Source organism: Lagopus leucura, unplaced genomic scaffold (assembly GCF_019238085.1).
Source record: "Lagopus leucura isolate 7727_CA_CO unplaced genomic scaffold, USGS_WTPT01 Super-Scaffold_100094, whole genome shotgun sequence".
NCBI classification, from domain to species: Eukaryota; Metazoa; Chordata; class Aves; order Galliformes; family Phasianidae; genus Lagopus; species Lagopus leucura.
The window spans coordinates 161,909-185,803 of NW_024962321.1; the positions used below are offsets into that span (position 1 = coordinate 161,909).

Consider the following 23,895-nt stretch of genomic DNA (forward strand, 5'->3'; position numbering starts at 1 on the left):
GTCCCCGCCCACGTCGTGACGTCACCGAGGCGTGCCGCGCCGCGCAGCTCGGCGAGGTCCCGGCAGGAAAAAACCGTCGGCCCTGGGCGATGTGAGCGTGCGCGAGCGTCCGCTTCGAAAGGCAGGAAGCGCGTTGCTCGTACGACTCGTGCAGCCGATCCCCGCCGCTCGTTGTTCCTTGTTCCGCTTTGTCCTCACTGACCCAACCTGTTCGACCTGCGGGGATCGGCTGCCGGCTCGGGTTTGGTGCTTAGGCTGTTTGCAAACAGCTGCGTGGCCATAAAGAGACTGGAGTGCAGAGTTTAATCAGAGCGCTCTGCAGCTCTGCGGGGTCCCTCTGACAGCGGTCAGCATCGCGCTGTGAGCTCGCGGCACAATGCATCATCCAGTCCTTCTGGGCAGCGGCGCTGACGAACGAGAGAATGTTCTGGTTCTCCCATCAGCAGCCTTCGTCTCGACTTTATTTTGGCCTCGGATGATGCCGTGACAAGATGAATGTTTGGAGCAATTTGTTCCAGCGAAATGACTCAGAGCGGGCGCGGCTTCGTGCGATGCGCTCAGCGCAGCCCGGATTCATCTCGGGAGGATGAAAGCCGCTGCTTCTGCGCCTCGCTCCCGGGGCGCTGCGGGACGGGGCCAGGGGTGGGCAGTGACACAACGGCCCGGCACGTCCCAGGGAGGCGGCGGTCCGACAAACCCTCTGCTGTAGGGAAAGAGCTTGAGAGGGTCTGTAGGAAAAAAGCTGCCGGGAGCTGAGTGCTAGTGGGAAGCAGCAGAGGCAGGACGAACCGGGCGGGGAAGCGAGCTGGCGGTGCTGGAGGCGGAGAGCGGGGGGGACGAAAGCAGGGGGGGAGGCTGGGGAGGCGGGGGCGGGCGGAGGGGCGGAACTACGACTCCCACAAGGCCGCGCGGGCGCGCCCCACCGGCGGAGACCAATAGGAGCGCGGGCGCCGCTCAGGCAACGCGCACGTGACGGCGGCGGCAGCCAATGGGCGGCGGCGGCGCCCGTAGGCCGATGGGCCGGGGAGGCAGTGCCGCGCCACAGCGAACAAAAGGCGGCGGCCGTCGGGGAGCGGCAGCGCGGAGCGGGCGCAGGTGAGTGGTGGCGGGTAGAGCTCCGCGCGGCGGGCTGGGCTGCCCCGGGCTTCTTCCTGGGGGGTGCTGGGATCTCCCGGGGCGCGGTGGCAGGGGGCGCGTGCCCGGCCTGGGCGGGGATGTCCGCCCGTCTCTGAAGGGACCCGGCGGCGCTGGGCCTGGCCGTCCCTGTGGCTCCGGCGATACAATGGGGCGCTGGGAGCCGCGGCCCCGCGCTGTCCGCTCCCGCCCTGACCTTGAGGCCGCAGCGAGGTTCGCCCTCTATGGAGGGATGCGGGAGCTCCGCTGCGCCGTGCCGGGCTCGGGCTGCTGGGCGGCGTTTGATGGGAGCCGGGAGAAAGGGCTCCCGCCCGTGCCCTGAGCTCTGTCTGTGCGGGCGGAGGCAGCCCGGCCCGAGAGCTCCGCCGTTTGCGCCTCTTCCAGAGCGAGAATCCCTTTTCGCGGCTGGCAGGCCGCTCTCCCCCCGCCTGCGGTTCTCGTTCCGTTCTCAGCCCGTGTCGCAGCGGTGTGAGGAGCCCCGGGCTGCCCTGTGCTCCATGGGCGGCTCTGAGACCCAGCCGCTGCGTGGCCGCTTTCCAGCCCATTGTTCACTACCTGCACGCATCTGTTTGTGTTGCAGCTTTGGAAGTTCTCTTCCTTTTGCACGGGGTTCACGTTTCCCTCTGTTAAACTACATTTGCTGTCTGGCTGAGCATCCAACGACTGAAAAACTGCGTGCATTCTAAATATGTTGCTGTAGATCCCTGCAGTTGCTTTGTTTCCTTAATTGTGTTTGGAACTCAGGCTGTTGCTCTCCTGTCTAATGCTGTCTAATCCCTGGTGATGGGGAATAAACCCACACAGCAGAAGCTCATGGGATTTCAGGTTAAGTTTTCTTTTAAAGATAGAACTCCAGGTATCCCATTGCTGATGCCCGGCGTGTACCAGCACATCTGGAGCCAGTCTTCAGCTCTCTGTTAACCTGGCTTAAATTGGTTCGTGGTCTGCTATTTTCCTTGGCTGCATTTTGATTTCTGAAGGCTCAGAGTCTGTAGAGAGCATGTTTCCCACCACCTTAGTGAATGACAGCAGCTTGCATCACAGCAGCCCAGTGCCAGGAGTTTCACAATGTGCAGCACTGAGGCTTCTTGAGGCTTCTGACCCATGAAATTGGCTGCTGTGGGGCCTCTCTGGAGCCCCTCTGCCATCTGATGAAAGCGTGCTTGCCAGGTGGGTGCTGACGTAACTGTTTGTGCTGCTGTGGGCAGGAAATATTGACTGATCTTGAGCTGTGTTAATAAATGACCTGGGATGAAGGGAGGACACTGCTTTACTACGTGACTTAAAATCCTCAGGAGGAGAGAGGATGAAATCTCTCCAGGTGGGTGGAATTGTTTGGAAGCACAGTTTGGGTATGAGTGGAGTTGAGTGATTTGGGGCTAAGCAAATTCCACGCGTGGAGCCCTGTTCTGTGTGCTTGTGAAGGGGTGAGGCTCACTGAGTTACACCTCTGAGACCAGAAAGGGCTTAAGGGGGTAAATCAGTCCTTTCTTTAAAAGGTATTTCTTATATGGGTAGGCTGTGCTCACCCACCATCCTCTCTGTTCAGTATTCAAAGGGACTTTACACTGATTCTATTGCCAACAATGCCTTTTTTTTTTTTTTTTTTTTTTTAAATCTTTTTTTTTCGTCTCCTCTCTGGTTTTTATTGTTTTGCCTTCAGCTGATCACTGGTACGTTGGGGCAGATGGATCAGCTGTCACACAAACACAACAGCGTCCTGCTCTGTAACCTTTGTCTGCCTTACCATTATCACACTGAGTATCTTTTCTTTCCTCAATACGCTTGAGAAACTTTAAAGAGTAACTTTTTTGTGTACTTGGCAAACTGTGTTGTGAGGGAACAGGTACTTCTGAGCCCTTGATCGTGTGATCCAGTCCATTTCTTTTACTTGCTCCAGGCATGCTGAAAACCAGCACTCATTTACGTCATTGGCTGTGGATGATTTTCAGAAAGGTCTCTGACTTGTTGCAGGTAAACTGTTTGTTTTAGAGCCTCAGTAAACGAACATGCATCATTAGTGGAAATCGCTCGTACATCCACAAAGAACTTTTACTGTGATCTTCTCATCAACCCACAGCCAGGTACGTGATTCTGCTCAGCAGAGCTCCTGCAGGATTTGAGACCTGAAGTCACAGGAAAACTGCAGTTCGGACTTAATGAATGATTCATAAACAGAGCAGCATCTCAGGACTGAGTCAGTAGGAGAGAACATTGTTATAGTTTGTATTTGGGGTAGGGAGAGGAGCCTTCTGCTCTTCCACCCCACCCCGATGTCCTCCAGCGGTGCAGCCATTACATCTGTGGGCATCAATCGGAGCTGCAGGCGCTCAGATTGCTGCAGAAAAGCCCTCCAGGACAGCTGAGCCCTGCCTGGCTGTGGGGACCTGCAGGGATTTCTGTTCCTCAGCTGCCTGCAGGTCGGCAGTCACAGCTCTGCTCGGTGTTTGCTCAGCAGTGTGGCTGGTGGTGGAGCTGCTGTGCTTGTAGCCCCTCTGGCCGATGGAGGAGCTGCGCACGCACAGACGGGTCGGAATTGCTGATGCCCTGTCGGACCTTTATCTGCTGATCTTTTAGCTGAACAGTTCAGCAGACTGAAGGCATTGTTTCGTGCTGTCTGTCCCATGAGATGGGCTGAGTTGGAGCATGGAAAAACTGCGTGAGGGATGTGATTAAAGACTCGCTAATGCGTTGGGAAGTGTAAAAAACCATGGGCTGTTCTCTTGCCTGGGACAGCCAGCATGACACACACAGATCTGTCACATTCATCTGTTCCTATTCGATAATCCTCTAGGTTTTCTCTTTTTAGTAAGACTGAGGTCATTGGGTCTGGTTCTCTACTATTGCAGACAATTGCATCTTGGTCACTGGCATAACTAATGCCAGCTTTTGATTAATTTGTAATATGCACTGCAGTGTTGTTCAAGGACTCTGTGTCACCTTGGAGAAATGCAAAATCCATAGGTTTGTGTTTTCTTTCTTCAGGATAAAATACAAATGGCAAATGTTTATTAACCCATATGCTCTTACTGCAGTCAAATGTGCTGCTTTTTCTCTGGGACTGGCCTTTATTGTGCTGTTCTGGTAGCAGCCAATGGATTTCTGAGAGCTCTGGAAGCGAGAGCATTCCTGCCAGGCAAAATTAATAGCTGCAGGTAACTGGAGGGAGGGATTTGCTCCCAGAAATAACGCTGCTTCAGACTGAAAACTGTAATCAAAAGTTCTGAGCGCTGCGATACAGATGGCTTAGTGATGTGTGTGCAGCTGTGAAGGCAGAGGTAGTGGAATGCTGTTTGAGGGAACTGAATGCTTGCAGAGTAAGGTGTGTGTTTTACAGCTCTGCCACCTACCAGCCCAACATTCAGCTGCTTTTAGAGCTCTGGACAGTCCTTTTCCCCAGCTAGCTTTTGGCCAGCCGTGTAATCAAGCTGTGAACCTTTGGTCAGTGCTTCTCTGGTGCACACATGGTCCTTTTTGATTAAAAAAAGCTGTCTCAGAATAAGAAGGTGAAATTGATCCGTCATTAACAAAGGATAGCTGTGAACCAGCTCTGTAACCAGCTTGAGATTCTTCTTAGTTGGGTGCAGCAAACTGTAGTTTGTTTCTGGTGGTTAAACTATTCTGTCTCCTGCAGAACCTTCTGTCTTTTTATAGAGGTTCAGCAGTCAAAACAAATCTGCTAACGCTTTAATTTTCAGTGCAATTGCAGCACAGCTTACACTCCTGCAGTTCTGTGGCATTCGTGGGGCAAAGATGGGTAAGAAAAAAGGACTTGGCAGTGGGTAGGATTTTGTGTAGCAAATATCTAACTGCTCTGTAAGCAGGGAAGCCGTGTCTGCAGGCCGCTCAACACCCAGGTTCTTGATGTGGCTGGCCATTTCTGTTTGCATATTACAGACTGTTTCTTTGTGAGACTGCTGCATGTTTTGCTTCTGGTGTAGTGTTAGGCTTTGTTGCCTTCTGTTCAGAATTCCTGTCCTTTGAGGAAGCTGTGGCAGAGAAGCACTTGTCCACCAGTGTTGCCTTATGGCCAGAAGTGGGGCTTCTGCTCTGTGATACCATGGGTGGTCAGTTGGCCTTCAGTGGCTTGTTCAGATGCTTTGCTTTCTTTGGAGTTCAAGCAGCTTCTCATTTCTGTGGCCGTGCCTTGCAGCTCTGCCAGGAGCTCAGGATGCTTCTGTACTCCCTGCTGCAGGGCTGTGCGTGGGGAGCAGTGACAACATTCAGCACAAGGCGCCGCTCCAGCCTCTGTCAGCTGTGACCCCTTGGCCAAAGCGCTCTCTCCTGATGACTTCTCTGACAAATTGCTTTTCAATCCAGTCTAGGCAGCCATGTCAGCCAAAGCCATCTCTGAGCAGACGGGGAAGGAGTTCTTGTACAAGTACATCTGCACGTCCTCTGCCATCCAGAACCGCTTCAAGTATGCCCGCGTCACCCCAGACACCGACTGGGCACGGCTCACCCAGGACCACCCCTGGCTGCTGAGCGAGGTGAGGGCTGTGCTGTGCCTCCCCGGGGCAGGCAGGGCTCCCTGTGTGCTTCCTGAAGGGCTGGTCGTAGCTGCTGCCCTGCAGTGCTTGTGACCCTGGTGAAGCAGCACAGCACAACACCCTTGAAGCGAGGTTTATCACCTTCAACAGGGCCTGATTATCCAAAACAAACAAACAACAACAACAAAACTTGGAAGCAGGAATAAGCCTGTCACCTGGGAGCAGCCTCCTGTAGGTATAGCATGAAGAAGCACTGTCAGGTGACTAAAATGTGCGTGACACTGAACCCAGGCAGTCTCACATGCGGAGGATGGAGTGGCAGCATTGTGCCACTGCAAGCAGCTGGTGATGTGCTTGTGCTTGGCGTCCCACATCTCCAATGGCTTCTCCATGTGTGCCTCTGCTGGTGGAGGAACACTGGTGTCATGGTGTATCTCACAAAGGCTTACAGGTGGATGGGGTGCTGGGTGCTACTTGGTGTGAAGCTTTACAGAAATGCCATCCTAACAGTTACATTGGAAGAATTTAGTTCACTAAAAAGCCACGCCAAAGCACCACCATCAAAAACCTAGAACTGATGATCAGCAGAGACTGAGCTGACTACAGTCCTCTCTGAGGGGAAACAAAGCAGCTCTACTCAAAGTGCAGAGATGGGAGGAAAAGAAAGGCAGATGTGTTGTAGCAGGAGATGCATTTGCTTAACAACTGTAACGCATTAGGCACAAAACAAAGGACTGAGGAACACAGCAAGGACTTTGCTGCATAAAACTAACTGAATTTTTCACTTTGCCATCTGCAGAGAATCAACCCAACTCTCTTTCTAATTATTCTTTCTTTAATCCCTCTTGCACAATGCTGCAGCGTTTAGTGGTGAAGCCAGATCAGCTGATCAAGCGGCGTGGGAAGCTGGGGCTGGTTGGAATTAACCTCACACTGGATCAGGTGAAGGTTTGGCTCAAGCAGCGTTTGGGCCAAGAAACCACGGTGAGTGGCATTTGGCAACAGGTCTGCAGGTATTGCTCTGCCTTGCGGGGTTGGAAGGACGTGCTGTGCTGACACCAGGACAAATAAGGAACTGTTTTGTGTTTGAACCTCCTGGTAAATAAGTGCTGTTAATGGCGTGCTGTTAACTTGGTGCTCCTGCTACCATCTGCTGTCGGGGGCCCGTGTAGCAGTTCAGCAGGAGTCAGCACAGCTCTGAAAATGCCTTGCTCTGGGGAATCAGTAGTTGATCGCTCGAATGCTGTGTCTAGTTGGCATGGCTGCTTTGCTGTAATATCTAAGGAGGTTTTAACAAGACAAGCATAGAAACTGTCATAAAATTGTCCTCCTACTGTAGCCAGGCAGTGCTCTGGTTGTTCTCTGGGTGTTACTTCAAGTCCTTTTTTAGTGTGGTGCTGTCTTGTAATATTTATTGCCCTGGGAATGCTGCTGCAATGCTAATGATAAAGAAATGCCTGCCATCCAAGTTTCTGTGTTTCAGGAGTTCTGCTGCTTCAAGGGAGCAGCTGCCTTGCTCTGCTGTGATTGATTTGCTGCTGGCTCCAGCATCAGGCTGGGCAGCTGAGCCAGTGAGACTTGCCTGAAGGCCATTACGAAACAGCAGGCAACTGCATCTTGTGTGCCTCCCATCAGAAAAATGATGGGTGTTGAAATTGCTGTTCTGCACAATGCAGCAATCGCATCTGAAGGGAAGGCTGTGACCAATGATGTTGGTTCCTGAAGCAGTGGTACCTGCCACAGCCACGTCCCTTGTGCTGGGATGCTTTGGGTTGGGATGGCAGGAAAGCACCTCTGCAGGTTCCTGAAAACTTGCTGTGGGGAAGAGTGGGTTCCCTGGAAACGTGGTGGAAAGGTGTTTGGGAGGAATTGGTTCATTAGGGTAGTGTTAATTCTTTAAGCTTGCCTTATGGTCTCATAAATGTGAGTATTGGACAAGTATTTAATGGTGCCTGCCTTGTTTTCTGCCTACAGATTGCTAATGCAAAGGGAATCCTGAAGAATTTTCTGATTGAACCCTTCGTCCCCCACAAACAGGTTGGCTAAGCAATTAAAGCTTTAAAAGCACTTCTCAATCTTTTCTGGCTGGTGTGTGGCTTAGATGGTTTGATACAGAGGCAAAAGCAGGAGCTTGGGAGTGGGTTATTAAGCTGACAGTGATGCATGTTGTCAGAGCTGCATGCTGGCACAGCTTTAGTCCCTGCAAAGAGTCATTAATAACCATGGTTGCTCTTACTCCACTGGGAGGAGGTTACACATCGCAGCAGAGGGACCCATTTGGAAGGCAGAAGGCAGATCCTTGAATCTCCCATCTCGCTTTGTGTGGGATGTCTCAATTTGTGCTGGTGAAATCTTTGTTCTGTGCCACGGTTTTGGGAAGGGTATAATTACCTTAGTTGCAGGTGCTTTCACTGCACCAGGAAAGGATCTGGTTGTGTGAGATAGGAGCGTTTTCCTCCAGAAATAGAGAATGTTGTCCCTGGATGAAGCTTCCTGGGAGGGGTCTGGGCAGTGCTGGAAAGCTTAGCATTCCAAGAGTGCTCAGTTTCCTCTCCTGGTGCTGACATGAGCTCCTCTTCGTCAAGGTGTTTGCTGGGTGTGACTGCTAATGGCTGTGCCTGGCTCTGTGGTGCAGGAGGAAGAGTTTTATGTCTGCGTTTATGCTGCCCGGGAGGGAGACTATGTCCTCTTCTACCACGAGGGAGGTGTGGATGTGGGAGATGTTGATGCCAAAGCTCAGAAGCTGCTTGTGGCAGTGGATGAAAAGCTTAATGAGTCAGACGTGAAGAAGCATCTCCTGCAGCACGCACCAGCAGATAAAAAAGAGTAAGTATGGATCAGGTGCCCAATTCCCGTGCCTGCTCTGGGCACAACCAGCCACCCAGAAGCTCATCTTCATTTTGCTGCAATGTCCATTCACAGTGCTACCTCCTAAAACTTGCTCTCTTACCCCGCTTGCAGCTCTCAGGAATCTTCCATGCATTCTAATCCTGAGTTCTTTGACCTTAGCTGAGCCTCTTGTGGCACTGAGAGTGAGTGTTCCTGGTGCTTCCAGCCCTCATTTGACAGGAGCACTTCTAAATCTACTGAAGCTTTGACCTCTGAGGAGGTGGAGGTGCACACTGAATTTTGATCTCTGTGCCCATGTAGAAGCCTGTCACTAATATAGTTTATTGCAGTCTGCTCCCCATCTCAGCTCAGGAGGCTTAGTTCTGACGAGGATGCATATCTGTCAGTGAGAGACAAGGATGCACTTCTGTCTCAGGATGATTAAGCAGACAGAGCAGCTCAAGACAGTTGCTCACAAATGTGTTCTCAGGGGAGTTTGCTGGAGTGTAATGAGGATGAGTCACCAAGGTCTGTCTTTCCTTGAGTCATCATCCAGGCTTCTTCCAGACAAGATGAATGAGAATGAAATAAATTGGTACAGAGTAGATTTGAGGCTAATACAAATAAGGCACAGCAGGCTGTACTTCATATTTGGCTGCTTTAATGAGTTTAATTAATTTTTTTTGCAGCATCTTGGCTAGCTTCATCTGTGGCCTGTTCAATCTTTACGAAGATCTGTACTTCACGTACCTCGAGATCAATCCATTAGGTAACCAGAGCTGTTGGGAGCCTACGTGTAGGACCTGCTATTATCTGTACTAAAATACTGAAAGGTGTGGATTAGCCTTCTCCATTGTGTGTAGTTCATGACAGTGGCATATGCAAAACAGGTACAGAGGTGGTTGTGACTTGTCTTGGAGCTATGAATTGAATGAATATGAGATGTAAAGAGCTTGGAGGCAGTGTTCTGTTATCTGATCTCCTAGTGCAAACAATACCTTGAAAGGTTGGGAAGTAGAAGTGAAGCACGTGAGAACGGCTCAGGATAAAACAGCACCTGAACCAGATCACTGCGATCACAAGTTCAGGGTGAAGTGAACTCTCTGGGTTTTCTGAATAGATGTAAATGATTGATGTGGAGAAAGGAGATCAAAGGGGGCCTCATTATTTTTTAATGATACCCGGTGTTGGGTTTTGTGAGCGAATGGGTGGCGTGTGCCTCTGTGCAAGGCACAGCTAATCCTGGTTTGTTTTTCTCCAAAGTCGTGACTAAGGATGGTGTCTACATCCTTGATTTGGCTGCAAAGATCGATGCAACTGCTGACTACATCTGCAAAGTGAAATGGGGGGATGTGGAGTTTCCCCCTCCCTTCGGCAGGGAAGCCTACCCAGAGGCAAGTAACCAGCTGCTCTGGCCAAAATTCCTCCCTTGTGGACTGCAGGATTAATTCTTCATTGCTTGTGTGTCCGTAGCAGTGAAGCTTCTCTCTCATGTAGGGTTTTGCTGCTGTTTGAAATGCCTGAGTCTTCCCTCAAAATTGTCAGGGTTTCTACTGCCAGTTGCAGTAGCTCCATATGTAGCTTCTCTCCAGCTTTAATAACTGTTGGAACTCTCTTAATTGTTCTGTTACTTATTTTGGGTTCTGCTACTCCTCAAAATGATTTTCCCTGATTTTTATTTATTTTTTTTTTTCCCTGTTTCATTAATTATAATTATGCATCAGTTGGAAAAGGTTTTTGTAACATGGCCAAGAAATCCATTTAGCTATTTCCCTCCATGTAGCTTGCTGGATGCCAACACTTAACTCAGTTTGCACTTAAATGTATTAGTTCAGCTTTTGTCTCTCTGAATCATCCCTCTGCAAGTCACTGTGAAGGTTACTATCTCAGTGTCTTTGAGAATCTTAATGAACTCCCAGCGAAGTGCTTCACAACAGGCGAGCACCCTGTGGTGCAGGAGTACCACACTGAGCCAAATTACAGCTCTCTTGGCGATTACATTCTTAGCACAGCTGGAGAGAAGGTGGCTGTGGGTGTGTAGGGTTTGTTTTTTATACTTTCTGCAGTCTCGGTCTGCAGACGAGGTCAGAGCAGATGTTTGCAGTCCCATTCTTCCTTCAGCTTGACAAAAAGATGGGACAGCTCTGCATGCCTGGAAGTTGGACCCAGCAGCGCTAGCACTGTGGTTTAAAGATCAGCATGCAGGTATTAGCCAAGGAAAGCCAGAAAGGCACTTAAATAATGTTTGTTGGTGTGTCTGCAGGAAGCCTACATTGCTGATCTGGATGCAAAGAGCGGAGCCAGCTTGAAACTTACTATTCTCAACCCTAAAGGCAGAATCTGGACCATGGTGGCTGGTGGTGGTGCCTCTGTGGTTTACAGGTATCGTAGCCAGGGTTGGGGTGCAGGGGGTGTTGCAATGGAAATGAGCCTCTGGGGAGGGACTGTTTGCCATGCTGTGACTGCTTGGGACCTGCCTGGAATGAAGGTGCTGTGCAGGTGTCTCCCTAGGATGTGGAACGCAGTGTCATTTGGAAGTGATAATTTGACTCTGGGAGGTTGAATTAAGCTTCTCTTCACCTGGGAAAGAGACTGGCTGAAAGCTCCTAATGTTCGTGTGGCTGCTGTGGTGGCTCCCATCATGTGTAGGATGTATAACAAGGCTAATTGTGACTGGCACCAAGAGAACAGCTTTGTTCTCAGTGGATGTGTGACCTCCCAAAGTCATGCTTTCACAGGAATTTGGGATGTTCTGTAGTGACACAAAAATTATAACTATCTCTTACATTATTTCTGTTTGTTAATAGTGACACTATTTGTGACCTGGGGGGTGTGAATGAACTGGCAAACTATGGCGAATACTCAGGAGCCCCAAGTGAGCAGCAGACCTATGACTATGCCAAGACTATTCTCTCCCTCATGACTCGAGAGAAACACCCTGAAGGTAAGACCTGGGACTGGGGCTGTAGTTAACTAGCCAGGATGTACAGCTCAAAGTATATAGGAGAAAAACTAAACAATCTGGAGCATTGCTATGCTTAGAGCTACCTGGGAGTCTTAACATACTTCTGCCTTCTGAGTCAGATAGCGATGGATTTCTGTTAGCTCTTGCTTCAGGGGTGCAGTTTGTATTTTTCCACGTACCAAAGAGCACAAATGTGGTTGAAGAGATTCTTATCAGAAAGTTTCTTGCCTGATGCAAAACTCATCTTCCAGGCTCTGTTAAATACAGCCTACTGCAAACTGTTAATTAGTCTGAACCACAGCGTTGTTCCTCTCAGTCCTGCAGTGCTTCATGGTCTTACAGTAGGTGCACTGTGTTCTTAACGTGTTCTTAATGCTGCTTTATTTATGCTTGTTTTTTTTTCATAGGCAAAATCCTGATCATTGGAGGCAGCATTGCTAACTTCACCAACGTCGCAGCCACTTTTAAGGTGTGTGACTACTTGGGAGTGTTGGCAGCCCCAAACCATTCTGTCCAGGTCACGTTGTGCCAATTCTGGCTGTGCATCTCCCGTAGTGCTTGAGACGATGAGGAGGATGGTGTTAATGTTAGGCTTCCCAGCTCACCTGTCCTTTGTTTCTTTCTCAGGGCATTGTTAGAGCAATTAAGGACTACCAAGGCCCTCTGAAAGAGCATGAGGTGAGGATCTTTGTGCGGAGAGGAGGCCCGAACTACCAGGAAGGATTGCGTGTCATGGGAGAAGTTGGTAAGGACCATCCACTTCCTCCCGTGTTGTTCTCATCTCTTGTTTTTTCCACCTGCTTTGGCTGGAGCCTTTTTGAAGTTCAATACTTTGCTCTGGCAGATGCTGGTTCCTTTTCCTCTGCCTAAAGCTGACTGTTCTTGTATTCGTGTGCAGGGAAGACCACTGGGATCCCCATCCATGTCTTTGGCACAGAGACTCACATGACTGCGATTGTGGGGATGGCGCTTGGCCATCGACCCATCCCCAACCAACCACCCACTGCAGCCCACACTGCCAACTTCCTCCTCAATGCCAGCGGCAGCCCATCGGTGAGCTCCTCCACCCCCTTTGTGGAAGGGAATGCTTGTGAGGGGCCTCCTGGAAGCAGCTTCCTCTGTCTGGTTGGGTCAGACATAGATTTTAGCCACTGTCAGCTTGTGCAGTTAAAAGGTTGAGGGCAAACTGGTGACTGCTTGCATGACTTTCCAAGAAGGGCCATCTGGCATTCATTTCACTTATGCAGAAAATGTGATCCTTCAACAGCAAGAATGGGACTCCTTTACCTACTGGGAACTTGGTCATTTAGGAGTATTCCCTCTTGCCTGAAATATTTCTATGCTATATATAGAATATCTATAAATTGTCTCTTTGGAGGGTAGCATAGTTAAAGTGACCATCTCCTTTTAAAAGCCCCAGAAATTGATACTGGGCAGCCTTATCTGGTATGCTGTCCTTTACTGACTTGGCTTCTGAATCTTTCAGACTCCAGCACCAAGCAGAACAGCTTCTTTCTCCGAATCCAAACCTGATGATATTGCTCCAGCCAAGAAGGCAAAGCCAGCAGCACCTCTTGGTAAGTCCAGAAATGGTTGCTAGCAGTTCTGTTCCACTCTAAAGGAATGTGGACTTGACTAAGGTCTTTTTCTGGATACGAGCAAAAGTAATGTTGCAGTATTTGTCTGCCTTTTTAAGTGCTTCTAGGATGTTGTCCCTTGCTGTGCAATTAGCTCGTGCACAAGGTGAGTCAAAGCTACCTTCATCTGTGGTGATGGTTTTTTTCCAAGCAATCGCCACCGCTTCAGAGCTGCAGCTTTGCCACGTTCCCTTACGTGAGGCCAGCAGACAGCAGTGTAGCATCTCTGCTGTGGCTGCTGCACTGAGGTCTGCTTTCCATTTAGTTATCTGGGGTGTTAACATGGAACACTGTTGGTGCAGTGTGGGTATGCACAAAGTCCTTGGTACGTGTTGCAGCTTTCAGGATGAGCCATCTCCAGACAGCACTGAGAGCCTTGTCAGTTCAGTAGGAGCTGTGATGCAGTAATGAAATGTTTAGGATCTGGGGTTCCTCTGTTATCTGTGGTGGGATTTCTTTTGCTTTTTTTTTTTTTTTTTTTGGTTGTTTTTGTTTTTAAGTTTGTAGGAGGCTTCTTTAGCACGGTGACGTGCTTGAGCTTTGGGGGCCTTCTGGTTGTATTTGTTGGAAGCCTTTCTGGGTAAGAGCAAACTGCATTGCAGGGTAGGGACAGAATATGGAGCTGTTCTGCTGCTCCCGAGTGTGAGGAGATGGAGATCTCACTGGCAGCAGAACAGTGTGATGACAGTGGGGTTCAGATCTGACTCCACTGGAACACAGCACCCAAATAGAAATACTGCTCTCTTAATCACGGCGTGCAGAACTTTTTGCATAAGCAGTGCTTTGAAAATGTGAGCTGTGGATCTTGTGGTGTGGAGAACACTGGATTTGGAGAGAAGGTACAGCAGGAAGTGCTGCAGTCTGCGTGTGGGATTTTTGTGTGGTGTTTTGTTTTTTGTTTTTTTTTTTTTAACAAAAGCAAAACCCAAAAGCTCTGAGAGCTGCGGGGAGGAGGGAAGCTGCAGTGAGCACTGTGCCACGCGTGGCCTTGCGGGGTGACAGCAGCCAACTGTGTCATATTGTTGCATGAGTGATTCTCTCTTCAACAGATTCAGTCCCAGCTCCACGACCCGGTGCAGGTAGGACATGTGTGACTACCTGAGTGTGTCTGGCCTTGCTGGCAGCTGACTTCTCAGTTTTTGTTGCTGTTTTTTCTCTCCAAAATTTTGCAGTGTTGTTTAGTCCTTCCCTTCCCTCCTGCCAGCAGATGTAGCTCGCACAGTCTTGCAGTTGTTTTTGAAGTGCAGATCACAGATGCCTTTGCACAAAATATGCGTTTCCTCCCGGGGATGGGAGGACAAGTTTCAAAGTTGCTTCTCTTCACCTTCCCTCTGCTCCCATAACCACTGAGAGAAAAACAGCCCTGCACACTGCGAAAAGCAGCCTTTGCTTTCAGCAAGGACTTGCTGAATAATAACTAAAGGGAAACGTAGAAGAGCAGCTGACCTGCTTATGAGCCTTGAGGGCACAAGAAAGTTAAGGAATGAAGTAAAGGCTCTTGTTGCCTTATTGGTTCAACAAGATATTAAAGCTTGCACCCAGTGAAATTATGGGAACTTTAAGCTCAGTGCTGGATGAGAAGCTTCTGAAGCAAAGTGAAGTTTCCAGTTATTTTCCCTACCACAAGAGTGGAGACGGGCAGAATGAGGCCCTCATTCTTCTTTGTGTAATTTGGACAAACAATACCACCTTTTGCATCCTGTGTTTTCCTGTTGATACTGATATTATTCCTTGTAGGCACCTGCAAGATGATAAATTGGAAAGGTTTGTAGGGTGGGCAGCTTCCTAGGCACAAGTTGCATAGCAGTGCATCTTTACTATGAACGTGTTGTGTTGGAGAAGATAGGGACTGATGTATTGCTGATGCTGGGAGAACACCATCTGATTTATGACTACCTTTATTCGAAGCCTAAAAGAAATCAGCTGTAGACTTGCTGAGATCAGCAGATGGATCAGCTCAGAGTTAGTTTTAAAATGATCTCTGTATGGAGTCCAAGGGAGGAACTCAACATCTTGCTGAGACAAGTGGTGCAAATGTACTTAAATAATTCATCTTCACTAGCTGAATTGTTGCCTTTCCTGTGACTCTGCCCCTCAAAGCCAAAGTTTTGGGCTATAAATAAAATTTTAGAGCCATCAGGTTTGCGTTGGATCCTGATATCAGAAACTGAAAACAAAAGCTGAGTAATGTAGTGCTCCTTTGCTGTGTCTCTTTCATTTTCTGCATTTTGCTTTTTGTTTCCTACCATCGTGCTGGTATGGCACCCTGACAAATGCAGGAAGCAAACCTCCCGTGGTTCTTGCAGATTGAAGGCCATATGCAACAGAAGTTCCCTTCCTCTTCAGCTTTGCAGAATAAATCCATCTGGGAGGGATGTGAGGAGGAGGCATTTCTCACTTCACATCTCTCCAGCCTTACACCAGTTCCCAGCCTGTGATTCTGCACTTGTCCATTTTGTGAAACCCAAAACTTGGCTGCTGTGTTCAGAATCCTGGGAAGAGGAGGATGCTGCTTCTGCAGCTTCTTCCTTAATTTGGGCAGTCTGTCTACTACATCCTGTAGCTCAGCTGTTGGAACTAGGTTGGGGTGGGGGGATATGCTGATCTGGGAGGCTTTCAGCAAACATTAGCAAAGCTTCAACTTCTGTCTTGCACAGATATACATTCGGGGTGTGTTGGTGTTTTTTTCCCCCCGCTCTCTTTCTGAGCAGGTAAAGCTACAACCCTGTTCAGCCGTCACACCAAAGCCATCATCTGGGGAATGCAGACGCGAGCTGTGCAGGGGATGCTGGACTTTGATTATATCTGCTCCCGGGACGAACCTTCCGTAGCTGCCATGGTTTATCCATTCACGTAAGTAGCTGTGCTAACGGCGTTTTTCTGACTGCATCCCTCAGATACTTCTCTTAGCTTTCTCCTCCTCCAGCCTCTGTTCTTTAGTGTAGTTCTGCCCTAGTTCTCATTGCTGCTTTTACACTTTCTCCTCTGCTCCCTGTCATCAGGTTGGCTTTGCAGACTGCTTCCTGCTTCCCTCAGTCACTGATTTCAGGCTGCTCTGAGTTGTGCTGTACAGCTAACATGGAGCTGTTTCAGGCCCCACGTCTTGCTCTTTCCAAGGGTGTCCAAGTTCTGTTCCTTCATTCCAAAGTGAAGAAGGTTTTGCTAGTTGGACTTTCTCGTAGCAGCTGACTAGCTTAGCAGAGGCACTAAAGACACATATGGGCTCTTCTGCTGATTCTGTTTGCTGCCTACTTGTCTGACACCTTGATTTGTACCTGTTGCAGTTGGTGGGTTTTTTTTTTTTTACCTTCAAATATTAGCTGGAGTCAGAGCAGCTCTGCTAATCAGGCTAAGGCAATCTGTCCTGTCAAATTATTTAAATAGATCCTGATTCTGACTGTCTCCTATTAGTTGCAGTTTCTTAGCAGGCAGGAAGTGTGTGGGTCCTTCAAGAGAACTCCATCACACTGAGGTATTTACCCTCTTTGGCCTTATCCCCTCAGCTAATGGGTTTAGAAGTTAGTTTCAGATTGACCCCAGGAGGTCCCTCCATGGCTGCTGAGATGATGCATAAGCTGCTCCATTGCCCCTCATGTGAGGGGTGGGGAAAGCCTTCCTGTTGAACAGAGCGAGTGCTGAACAGAAAAGGAGCGACTGACTTGGCCTGCTGCTGAGACAGATGAGAGCATGGAAGGGGAAGAGGCTTGTTTTAATTTCTGTGGTATTTACAGACATCCAGGAGAGCTGATAGCTGATCAACCTCCCTCCTGCAGAGTACTGCCTCTCTTGTCCATTGTGCTGTTGGTCCGCAGCTCTGATGATGATTGCAGCTCTGAAATACCTTCTCAACAAGTGCAGACCTCAGGGTGCTGAGATGAACTGCAGGCGTAGCTACTGCTGATGAGCAGCGGCCCCTTGCAGTGTTGCAGTCACTTAATGAAAGGAAGCCATAGGGATAAAAAGCTTAAGGCTATCTATTAATCAGCTGTTTCTGCTTGACCTTCTGGAGCAAGCCAAGCTGCCAAAAGCTGGAACATTCTGTTGCAAATGTAACAGTGTGGAAATGGCCAGTATTTCTGAACTCCTAAATGGCTGAGTAGAGACTTGAAGGAGTCCCAGTTAGTCCACCACACTTAGCAGACAACATGTAGGAGCTTTCCTAGATGCCCCTCCTCCAGCATGTGCAGAGCATGTGCAGAGCAGAGACTGGTGGGCAGTCCCACTGCAGAGGAATTGACTGGCCCTTACCTTGCTGTCCTGGCTGCTGGCCACAGATGCTGGTTTCCTGTCTTCCCCTAATCCAGTATTCGTTCCAGTCCAGTAAGGCAGCTTTGCATGCATCTCATTCATTACTCTTTCTGTGCCTCATTCTGTCTTCCAGCTTGGAGTAGAATTAAGGCTCTGGTAACTTCACTGTGGGAGAGCTTATTCATCTTGCTGGATGCCTCTGTCCCCATTAGCTCGTCTCCTTCCATACGCTGCTCTGTTCTATACTCTGAAGAACCTTCTGCTGTTAGTATGGTCCCTCCCCACATGTACTCACTTGCTAGTGAGTGTCTCGCAGTCAGTCTTGGTGTCTGAGAGTTGGGGTTTGTAAACTCCTCTCTATCTGCATGCGTTGTATCCCTTGTTTTTCCAGAAGCCTTAAAAGTCAGGGCTTTTTCATCTTCCCCTTCACAGTGGTGACCACAGGCAGAAGTTCTACTGGGGCCACAAGGAAATCTTGATCCCAGTCTACAAGAACATGTCTGATGCCATGAGGAAGCACCCAGAGGTGGATGTTCTCATCAACTTTGCATCTCTACGCTCTGCTTATGACAGCACTGTGGAGACGATGAATTATCCACAGGTGAGTGAGGGATCCAGAAGAAACTCAAGGAAGACCATTTAGACCTTGTGCTGCTGCTTCTGGAACAGGGTACCAGTGTTTCTTAAACCATGATGATATCAGCAAACCAACTTGGTGTCCCAGCTTCCAAATAAATACCTCAGTTCGAACTCCTTGTGAACTCTTGGATACTGGAGTTGTAGAGCAAATCCTAATGCTGGGCTTGCAGGTTATGGGAAAACTCAGCACCTCTGTCTGAGAGAGATCAGTTTTGTTTGAAATACGGTGCTGCTCCCTGTTGTGCAAGGGGAAGAAAATCATCTAAACCATGCATTGAAGCTGCTGAGAGGACTGCAGCAGGTTATGGATCTGTGCACTGAGCTTTTCTGCCCCATAACTACCCAGCAGCCTGCAGAGTTTGTTTGGGCTGCTGATGGCTCTCTTTGTCCCGATGCAGATCCGCACCATTGCCATCATTGCTGAGGGCATTCCAGAGGCACTGACACGGAAGCTGATCAAAGCAGCTGATAAAAAAGGAGTCACCATCATCGGGCCTGCAACTGTAAGAACTGAGACCTTCCTCCTTGTTTATCCTGTCTTAATCTTCACATCATTTTCCCCGAGGGATGAAGTATATCCTCCCACCCAGCTTGTGTGTAGCCATACAAAGCAGGTGTTAGTTGGCCATTTTAGGGTCACGTTACCTTCTTCACTGCTTGTATCAACACTGACAGAAGGCCGTTTTGCAGGAACGTTCCTATGTCTCATGTCTGTCTTAAAGGACTTTACATCTTTCTGTGATTTTCTTGTAGGTTGGTGGGATCAAACCAGGTTGCTTCAAAATAGGCAACACGGGAGGCATGCTTGATAATATCTTAGCATCAAAACTGTACCGTCCTGGCAGCGTGGCTTATGTTTCAAGGTCTGGAGGAATGTCCAATGAGCTCAACAACATAATTTCCCGAACCACTGATGGGGTCTATGAAGGGGTGGCCATTGGAGGAGACAGGTAGGAGTCTAACAAAGAAGCTGCTTTCCAAGTCAGTGAACAGAAGGAGCTTCTTGAACTGTCAGTGTTAACTGGGGCGAAGGGCAGGCTGGCTGCTAACTTGTCTTGTTTCATAGATTTTTTTTTTTTCCAGAAATAAATGAACTTCTCTCATTCTTCCCTGTTTTTCACCCAGATATCCTGGTTCAACTTTTATGGATCATGTCTTGCGTTATCAGGATACCCCAGGAGTGAAAATGATTGTGGTGCTTGGAGAGGTGAGTGGGGCCATTTCTCTGCTATCTGAGAAGGATGCTTCCAGAACTGAGCAGTTGAGTTTGACCTAGCAGCAAGAATAAATAGTAAGTAGCAGCTATAACTAAGTGGCAGCTGTTCATACTGTTATTAGAAATCTGAAGTTTTATTTCCTGCTTCTTTAATCAGAAGAAATTGAATGCATTCAACACAGTCTCACTTTAAAAACAGACTTTATTCTGAGACTGAAGCCATTATTCAGTGCAGCAGGACCAAGAAGTGTTTCCATGTGCATCTCAGAGCTGGTTTCAAACAACAACAAAAAAAGCAAAGCTTTTGAAAGAGCTCAACTCTCTTTCTCCCTACAGATTGGAGGCACAGAAGAGTACAAGATCTGTAGGGGTATTAAAGAAGGCCGCATCACCAAGCCAGTGGTGTGCTGGTGTATTGGTACTTGTGCCACCATGTTTTCTTCAGAGGTACGTGCAGAAGTGGGGTATATTTATTTGTGACAGGAGGGGAAGAAAGCCAGCTCCTCCCACCTAAGCCTTAGCAGAGAAGCATGCAGAAGTATCAATAATAAAAGCTTTTTGTGCTTATTTAATTTGCCACTGGAGGGCTCCAAAGAATTCAGTGCATTCATAGATGCAGCCCAAGCATCCTAGAGCAGCCAGTTGCAGCCAAGAGTTCTGTCAGGCCAAACAAGAAGGCAGATTGTGCAGTCACTGCTATTCCTGCGACCACTTTCCTGTTCAGTTATGTTTACCTGTAAGCCAGTCCAACTTGCATTCCTTACTGATGTCTCTTCTGTTGTTTGTAGGTGCAGTTTGGCCATGCAGGGGCTTGTGCAAACCAAGCTTCTGAAACTGCTGTTGCAAAGAATCAAGCCCTGAAAGAAGCTGGTGTGTTTGTTCCCCGGAGTTTTGATGAGCTGGGAGAGGTCATTCAGTAAGTTGCTCAAGCAGGAGATGAAAACTCCTAGGGTGCTTGACTTTAAATGGTTGAGAAATATTCTCCTGCTCTGGTACTCCTGCTTAGTCTGGGCTCTCGAGGTCTGGACTAAGGCTGCATCTCTTCTGTCATTCAAAAGGACTTAAATTAACAAAAGGATTCTCCCCCAGGTCTGTCTATCAGGATCTTGTGGCAAAAAGAGTGATTGAGCCAGCTGAGGAAGTTCCTCCTCCAACTGTGCCAATGGATTACTCCTGGGCTCGGGTGAGCTATGCTACTTCACTTGATTCTAGGTTCCATAGGCACCAGACAAGATGTTTGGTGTCCTTTCAGTGTCCAGCATTACAGTGGTGTTGGCTCAGGCTTTGTCGTGTTGTCAGTGCGCTTGCTGGCTGCGCTGGTTGTAGGCTGTGGAACCTGCCCTGAAGGCAAGTTTAAGTCTTGTTGCCCCTTGTTTCTGAAGAGGATTGTTTAGGATCATCTCTGTGCTGTGATTCCAGGAGCTGGGTCTGATCCGCAAGCCGGCTTCCTTCATGACAAGCATCTGTGATGAGAGAGGGCAGGAACTGATCTATGCTGGCATGCCAATCACTGAAGTCTTCAAAGAAGAGATGGGAATTGGAGGCGTTCTGGGCCTGCTCTGGTTTCAAAGGAGGTGAGGCAGCTTTTGTGGAAGCCCAGACCCTTTAGCTTGAAGCCTTGTAGTTTATAGTCTTACGGTCTCAATATTTCCAGTGGAAAGGGAATAAATTCCACTCATCTCTGAGAAGACAGGTGCTGGGATGCACTGATGGCTGCTGTGATCCCACTGCTCCTCTGTCTTAAAGTAGAGTTACTGTCCAGAGCAACGCTGGGCATTTTGTTGTTCTGATCTCTCTGCAGTAAATGACTTCAGTCTCTCTCTTGCTCAGGTTACCAAAGTATGCCTGCCAGTTCATTGAGATGTGTTTGATGGTAACAGCAGATCACGGGCCTGCTGTGTCTGGAGCCCACAACACCATTGTCTGTGCAAGAGCTGGAAAAGATCTTGTGTCAAGTCTCACTTCAGGCCTTCTTACTATTGTAAGCACTGAAGATTCGATTTTGTTACATGCTACTCAGTCCTAGATTTATTACAGTAAGCTGGGATTTGGAACAGCTGCAAGCTAAGCACTAGCTCCTGTCTGCACATCCATAGTCTGAATTTCTGCCAAATTCCATGCTTACAGCTGATGAAAGTGAAAATCTACTGGAAGAAGCCTACTGTTCAGTTTCTGTTCTAGGTTTGAAATCTAGTCCATATTTCCATGAACACAACTATCTTGTCTCATGTGTGAGACTGTAGGAGCCAAATTGCTGTCAGAATTGTCCCTTCACGGCTGCCTGATGTCCTCTAGAACTGACAAGTCATGATTCAGATTGGATCTCCCCTCTGCCACCTGCAGTGGGGGTGCTGTGCTGTGCACTGATGCTTCTTTGAGTTATGAAACACTTCGTCCCAGGCGCCCGCCCAACTTTAATTTCATAATTGCCACACTGGCAGATGTGGAGGAGGGGGAAGATGATCCTGTGCTTGTTTTGGACCTTTGCTTGTGGAGTTCTTGCTGTAATTCTCTTTGTGTATTGAACCCAGGGTGACCGGTTTGGTGGAGCGCTGGATGCTGCAGCTAAAGTGTTCAGCAAGGCCTTTGACAGTGGGATTATCCCTATGGAGTTTGTGAATAAGATGAAGAAAGAAGGGAAACTGATCATGGGCATTGGACACAGAGTCAAATCTGTAAGCAAACTGCACTATTAGTACATATTGGAGGTGTTTTTATTGTGCATGCTCTGGTTTTCTTTATAAAAACGGGGAGGAAATGAAGGCAAGGAAACCAGCAACTCTCAGAGGCAGCGTTAGGCAGAATTCTCAGACTTGTAAGCTCTGAAGCTACAAATAGCAGATCTTACATGAAATGCCTGTTAGATGCATTGCTAACTTTGTTTTTGACTTGTAGATAAACAACCCAGACATGAGAGTTCAGATTCTCAAAGACTACGTGAAGCAGCATTTCCCTGCCACTCCGCTGTTGGATTATGCGCTCGAAGTGGAAAAAATTACAACTTCCAAGGTGAAATGTGCTGGAATTTATCTGCTCACAAGCACTTTTTCTTACTGGGGGAGGAGTTAATGCTGTATTTTAATGGCAGAGCTTAACAAATTGTTGAAGTGCAGCTACAGTTTAATAAGGCTGAAGACATTTGGACAGCAAGAAAGCACTGAGCAGAACAAAACCTGTTATCAGAGTTACCTGGCATGGTCTGGAAGTGCAGATCCTTGTGGCTAGCACACAGGTGCTGGCAGAGGGGTGAGAATCTCTGTGGATGAAGTGAAACACACCTGGCTGGGGCTGCTTGGCCGTTATGTGCATCAAGTACAGCTATTGCTCACAGTCAGCCTTCTGTATCACTTGGTGTGCATGTCCACAGCTATGGCAGCCTCCAAATTACCCCGAGCGTGGAAATTACAGGTGAACATCACTGCCCATTGTTGACATCTTGTCTGTGTATTTCCTTCAGAAACCAAATCTTATCCTGAATGTAGATGGCTTTATTGGAGTTGCCTTTGTTGATGTGCTCAGGCATTGTGGCTCTTTTACACGGTAAGTATTTCTCCCTTGGGTTGTGCTCCTGTAATTAACAATAGGAGCCATACTGCCAGCTTGTGTGGGGCCGGGGTTTCCAAACACTGAGTAGTTGCTTTGTTTTTCTTCCAGGGAAGAAGCTGATGAATATATTGATATAGGAGCTCTTAATGGCATCTTTGTACTAGGCAGGAGCATGGGATTCATCGGTAAGTTTGCTGTGGTTTCTGCAGGGACGTGCCCTGCTGCCATGAACAGGAGGCAGAGGTGGAGGTGTGGGCTGGCAGTTGTGAAATACCGGTCGTAGGAGTCCAGAAATCAAAATCCTTCCAAGGCCGAGTATGAGGAGGAGGAGGCTCAGAAGCGCTGTAACAAAGACTTTCCTTTTAGGACACTACCTGGATCAGAAGAGATTGAAGCAAGGTCTGTACCGTCACCCGTGGGACGACATCTCCTACGTTTTGCCGGAGCACATGACCATGTGATCCTCAGTGCTGCTCAGCAGCGGGGGGAACCTGCACAGAGGACAGCCAGAAATGGGACTTTGATGTACGAAGGCCATTGGTACAGACAAGGAGCTGCCTAGTAAACTGTGCAAAGCAACTGTTCTGTGGGAATAGAAACTTAATCGAAAGCCAAAACGTGTGCTGTTCCGTGTTACCTGCTGTATTTAATACTGTTTCTCACCCTTTATTTTTTTTTTTTTTCCTATTCTAGTTTTATTTTTGTTTCCAGGAAAGGTTTTTCATGGTTCTGGGGGCTCAGAGTTGTCCTGAGCTTTTCCTGATAGCGGGGGAAGTTCCCATAAGTGCTGATTTGAGGGTTGTGGATTGTTCAGTGCGGGCTTCGGGGTCTGTTTCTGTTTGTTTACTGTGTGTTCATCAGTCTAATTGTACTCTGAATAGTGGGACCACTGCTGCTCTATAACCTCTGTTACTCAACCTGCAGTGTAGTAATTTAAGATGTAAAGTTGTACCATATACTGCTGTTAAACTGTGAAACTACACCTACTCCAGTGCCTGTATTTATGTAACTCATTTACTGCTCAGCTGCTGCGGGCCGCCAGGCTCCGCCTCACCCGATCTCAGTAGTGACTTCAGCCTCCTCTCTGTATTGTAACGAGCTCAAATAAATGACGCTACTGCTCGGCTGGGTGGCGCTTCCTGAGTGGCGACTGTGGCGTAAAAGCAGCCAAACCTCCCCTGCCTCCCTTTC

At 48.4% G+C, this 23,895-nt stretch overlaps 1 protein-coding gene across 4 annotated transcripts; it reads left to right on the plus strand.

Moving 5' to 3' along the window:
* The first annotated feature begins 1,006 nt into the window (after window positions 1–1,006).
* On the plus strand, window positions 1,007–23,830 carry ACLY (ATP citrate lyase). Of its 4 annotated transcripts, none has more exons than XM_042887600.1 (29): window positions 1,007–1,095; window positions 5,455–5,624; window positions 6,486–6,608; window positions 7,599–7,661; window positions 8,260–8,450; window positions 9,143–9,222; window positions 9,717–9,847; window positions 10,717–10,835; window positions 11,261–11,397; window positions 11,826–11,887; window positions 12,046–12,163; window positions 12,317–12,471; window positions 12,905–12,995; window positions 14,105–14,134; window positions 15,767–15,908; window positions 17,736–17,904; window positions 18,341–18,445; window positions 18,696–18,892; window positions 19,068–19,149; window positions 19,495–19,605; window positions 19,947–20,074; window positions 20,248–20,341; window positions 20,578–20,732; window positions 20,989–21,139; window positions 21,690–21,833; window positions 22,054–22,167; window positions 22,616–22,698; window positions 22,813–22,889; window positions 23,071–23,830. In XM_042887600.1, the coding sequence occupies exons 2-29, from the start codon at window positions 5,466–5,468 to the stop codon at window positions 23,163–23,165; spliced, it is 3,306 nt and encodes a 1,101-aa protein (XP_042743534.1). In that variant the 5' UTR covers window positions 1,007–1,095; window positions 5,455–5,465; the 3' UTR covers window positions 23,166–23,830. The 4 variants fall into 4 exon arrangements, with proteins under 4 accessions (XP_042743534.1, XP_042743537.1, XP_042743536.1 ...); XM_042887602.1 differs by lacking the exon at window positions 1,007–1,095 and adding an exon at window positions 2,397–2,455; XM_042887601.1 differs by lacking the exon at window positions 1,007–1,095 and adding an exon at window positions 3,041–3,218.
* The last annotated feature ends 65 nt before the right edge of the window (window positions 23,831–23,895 follow it).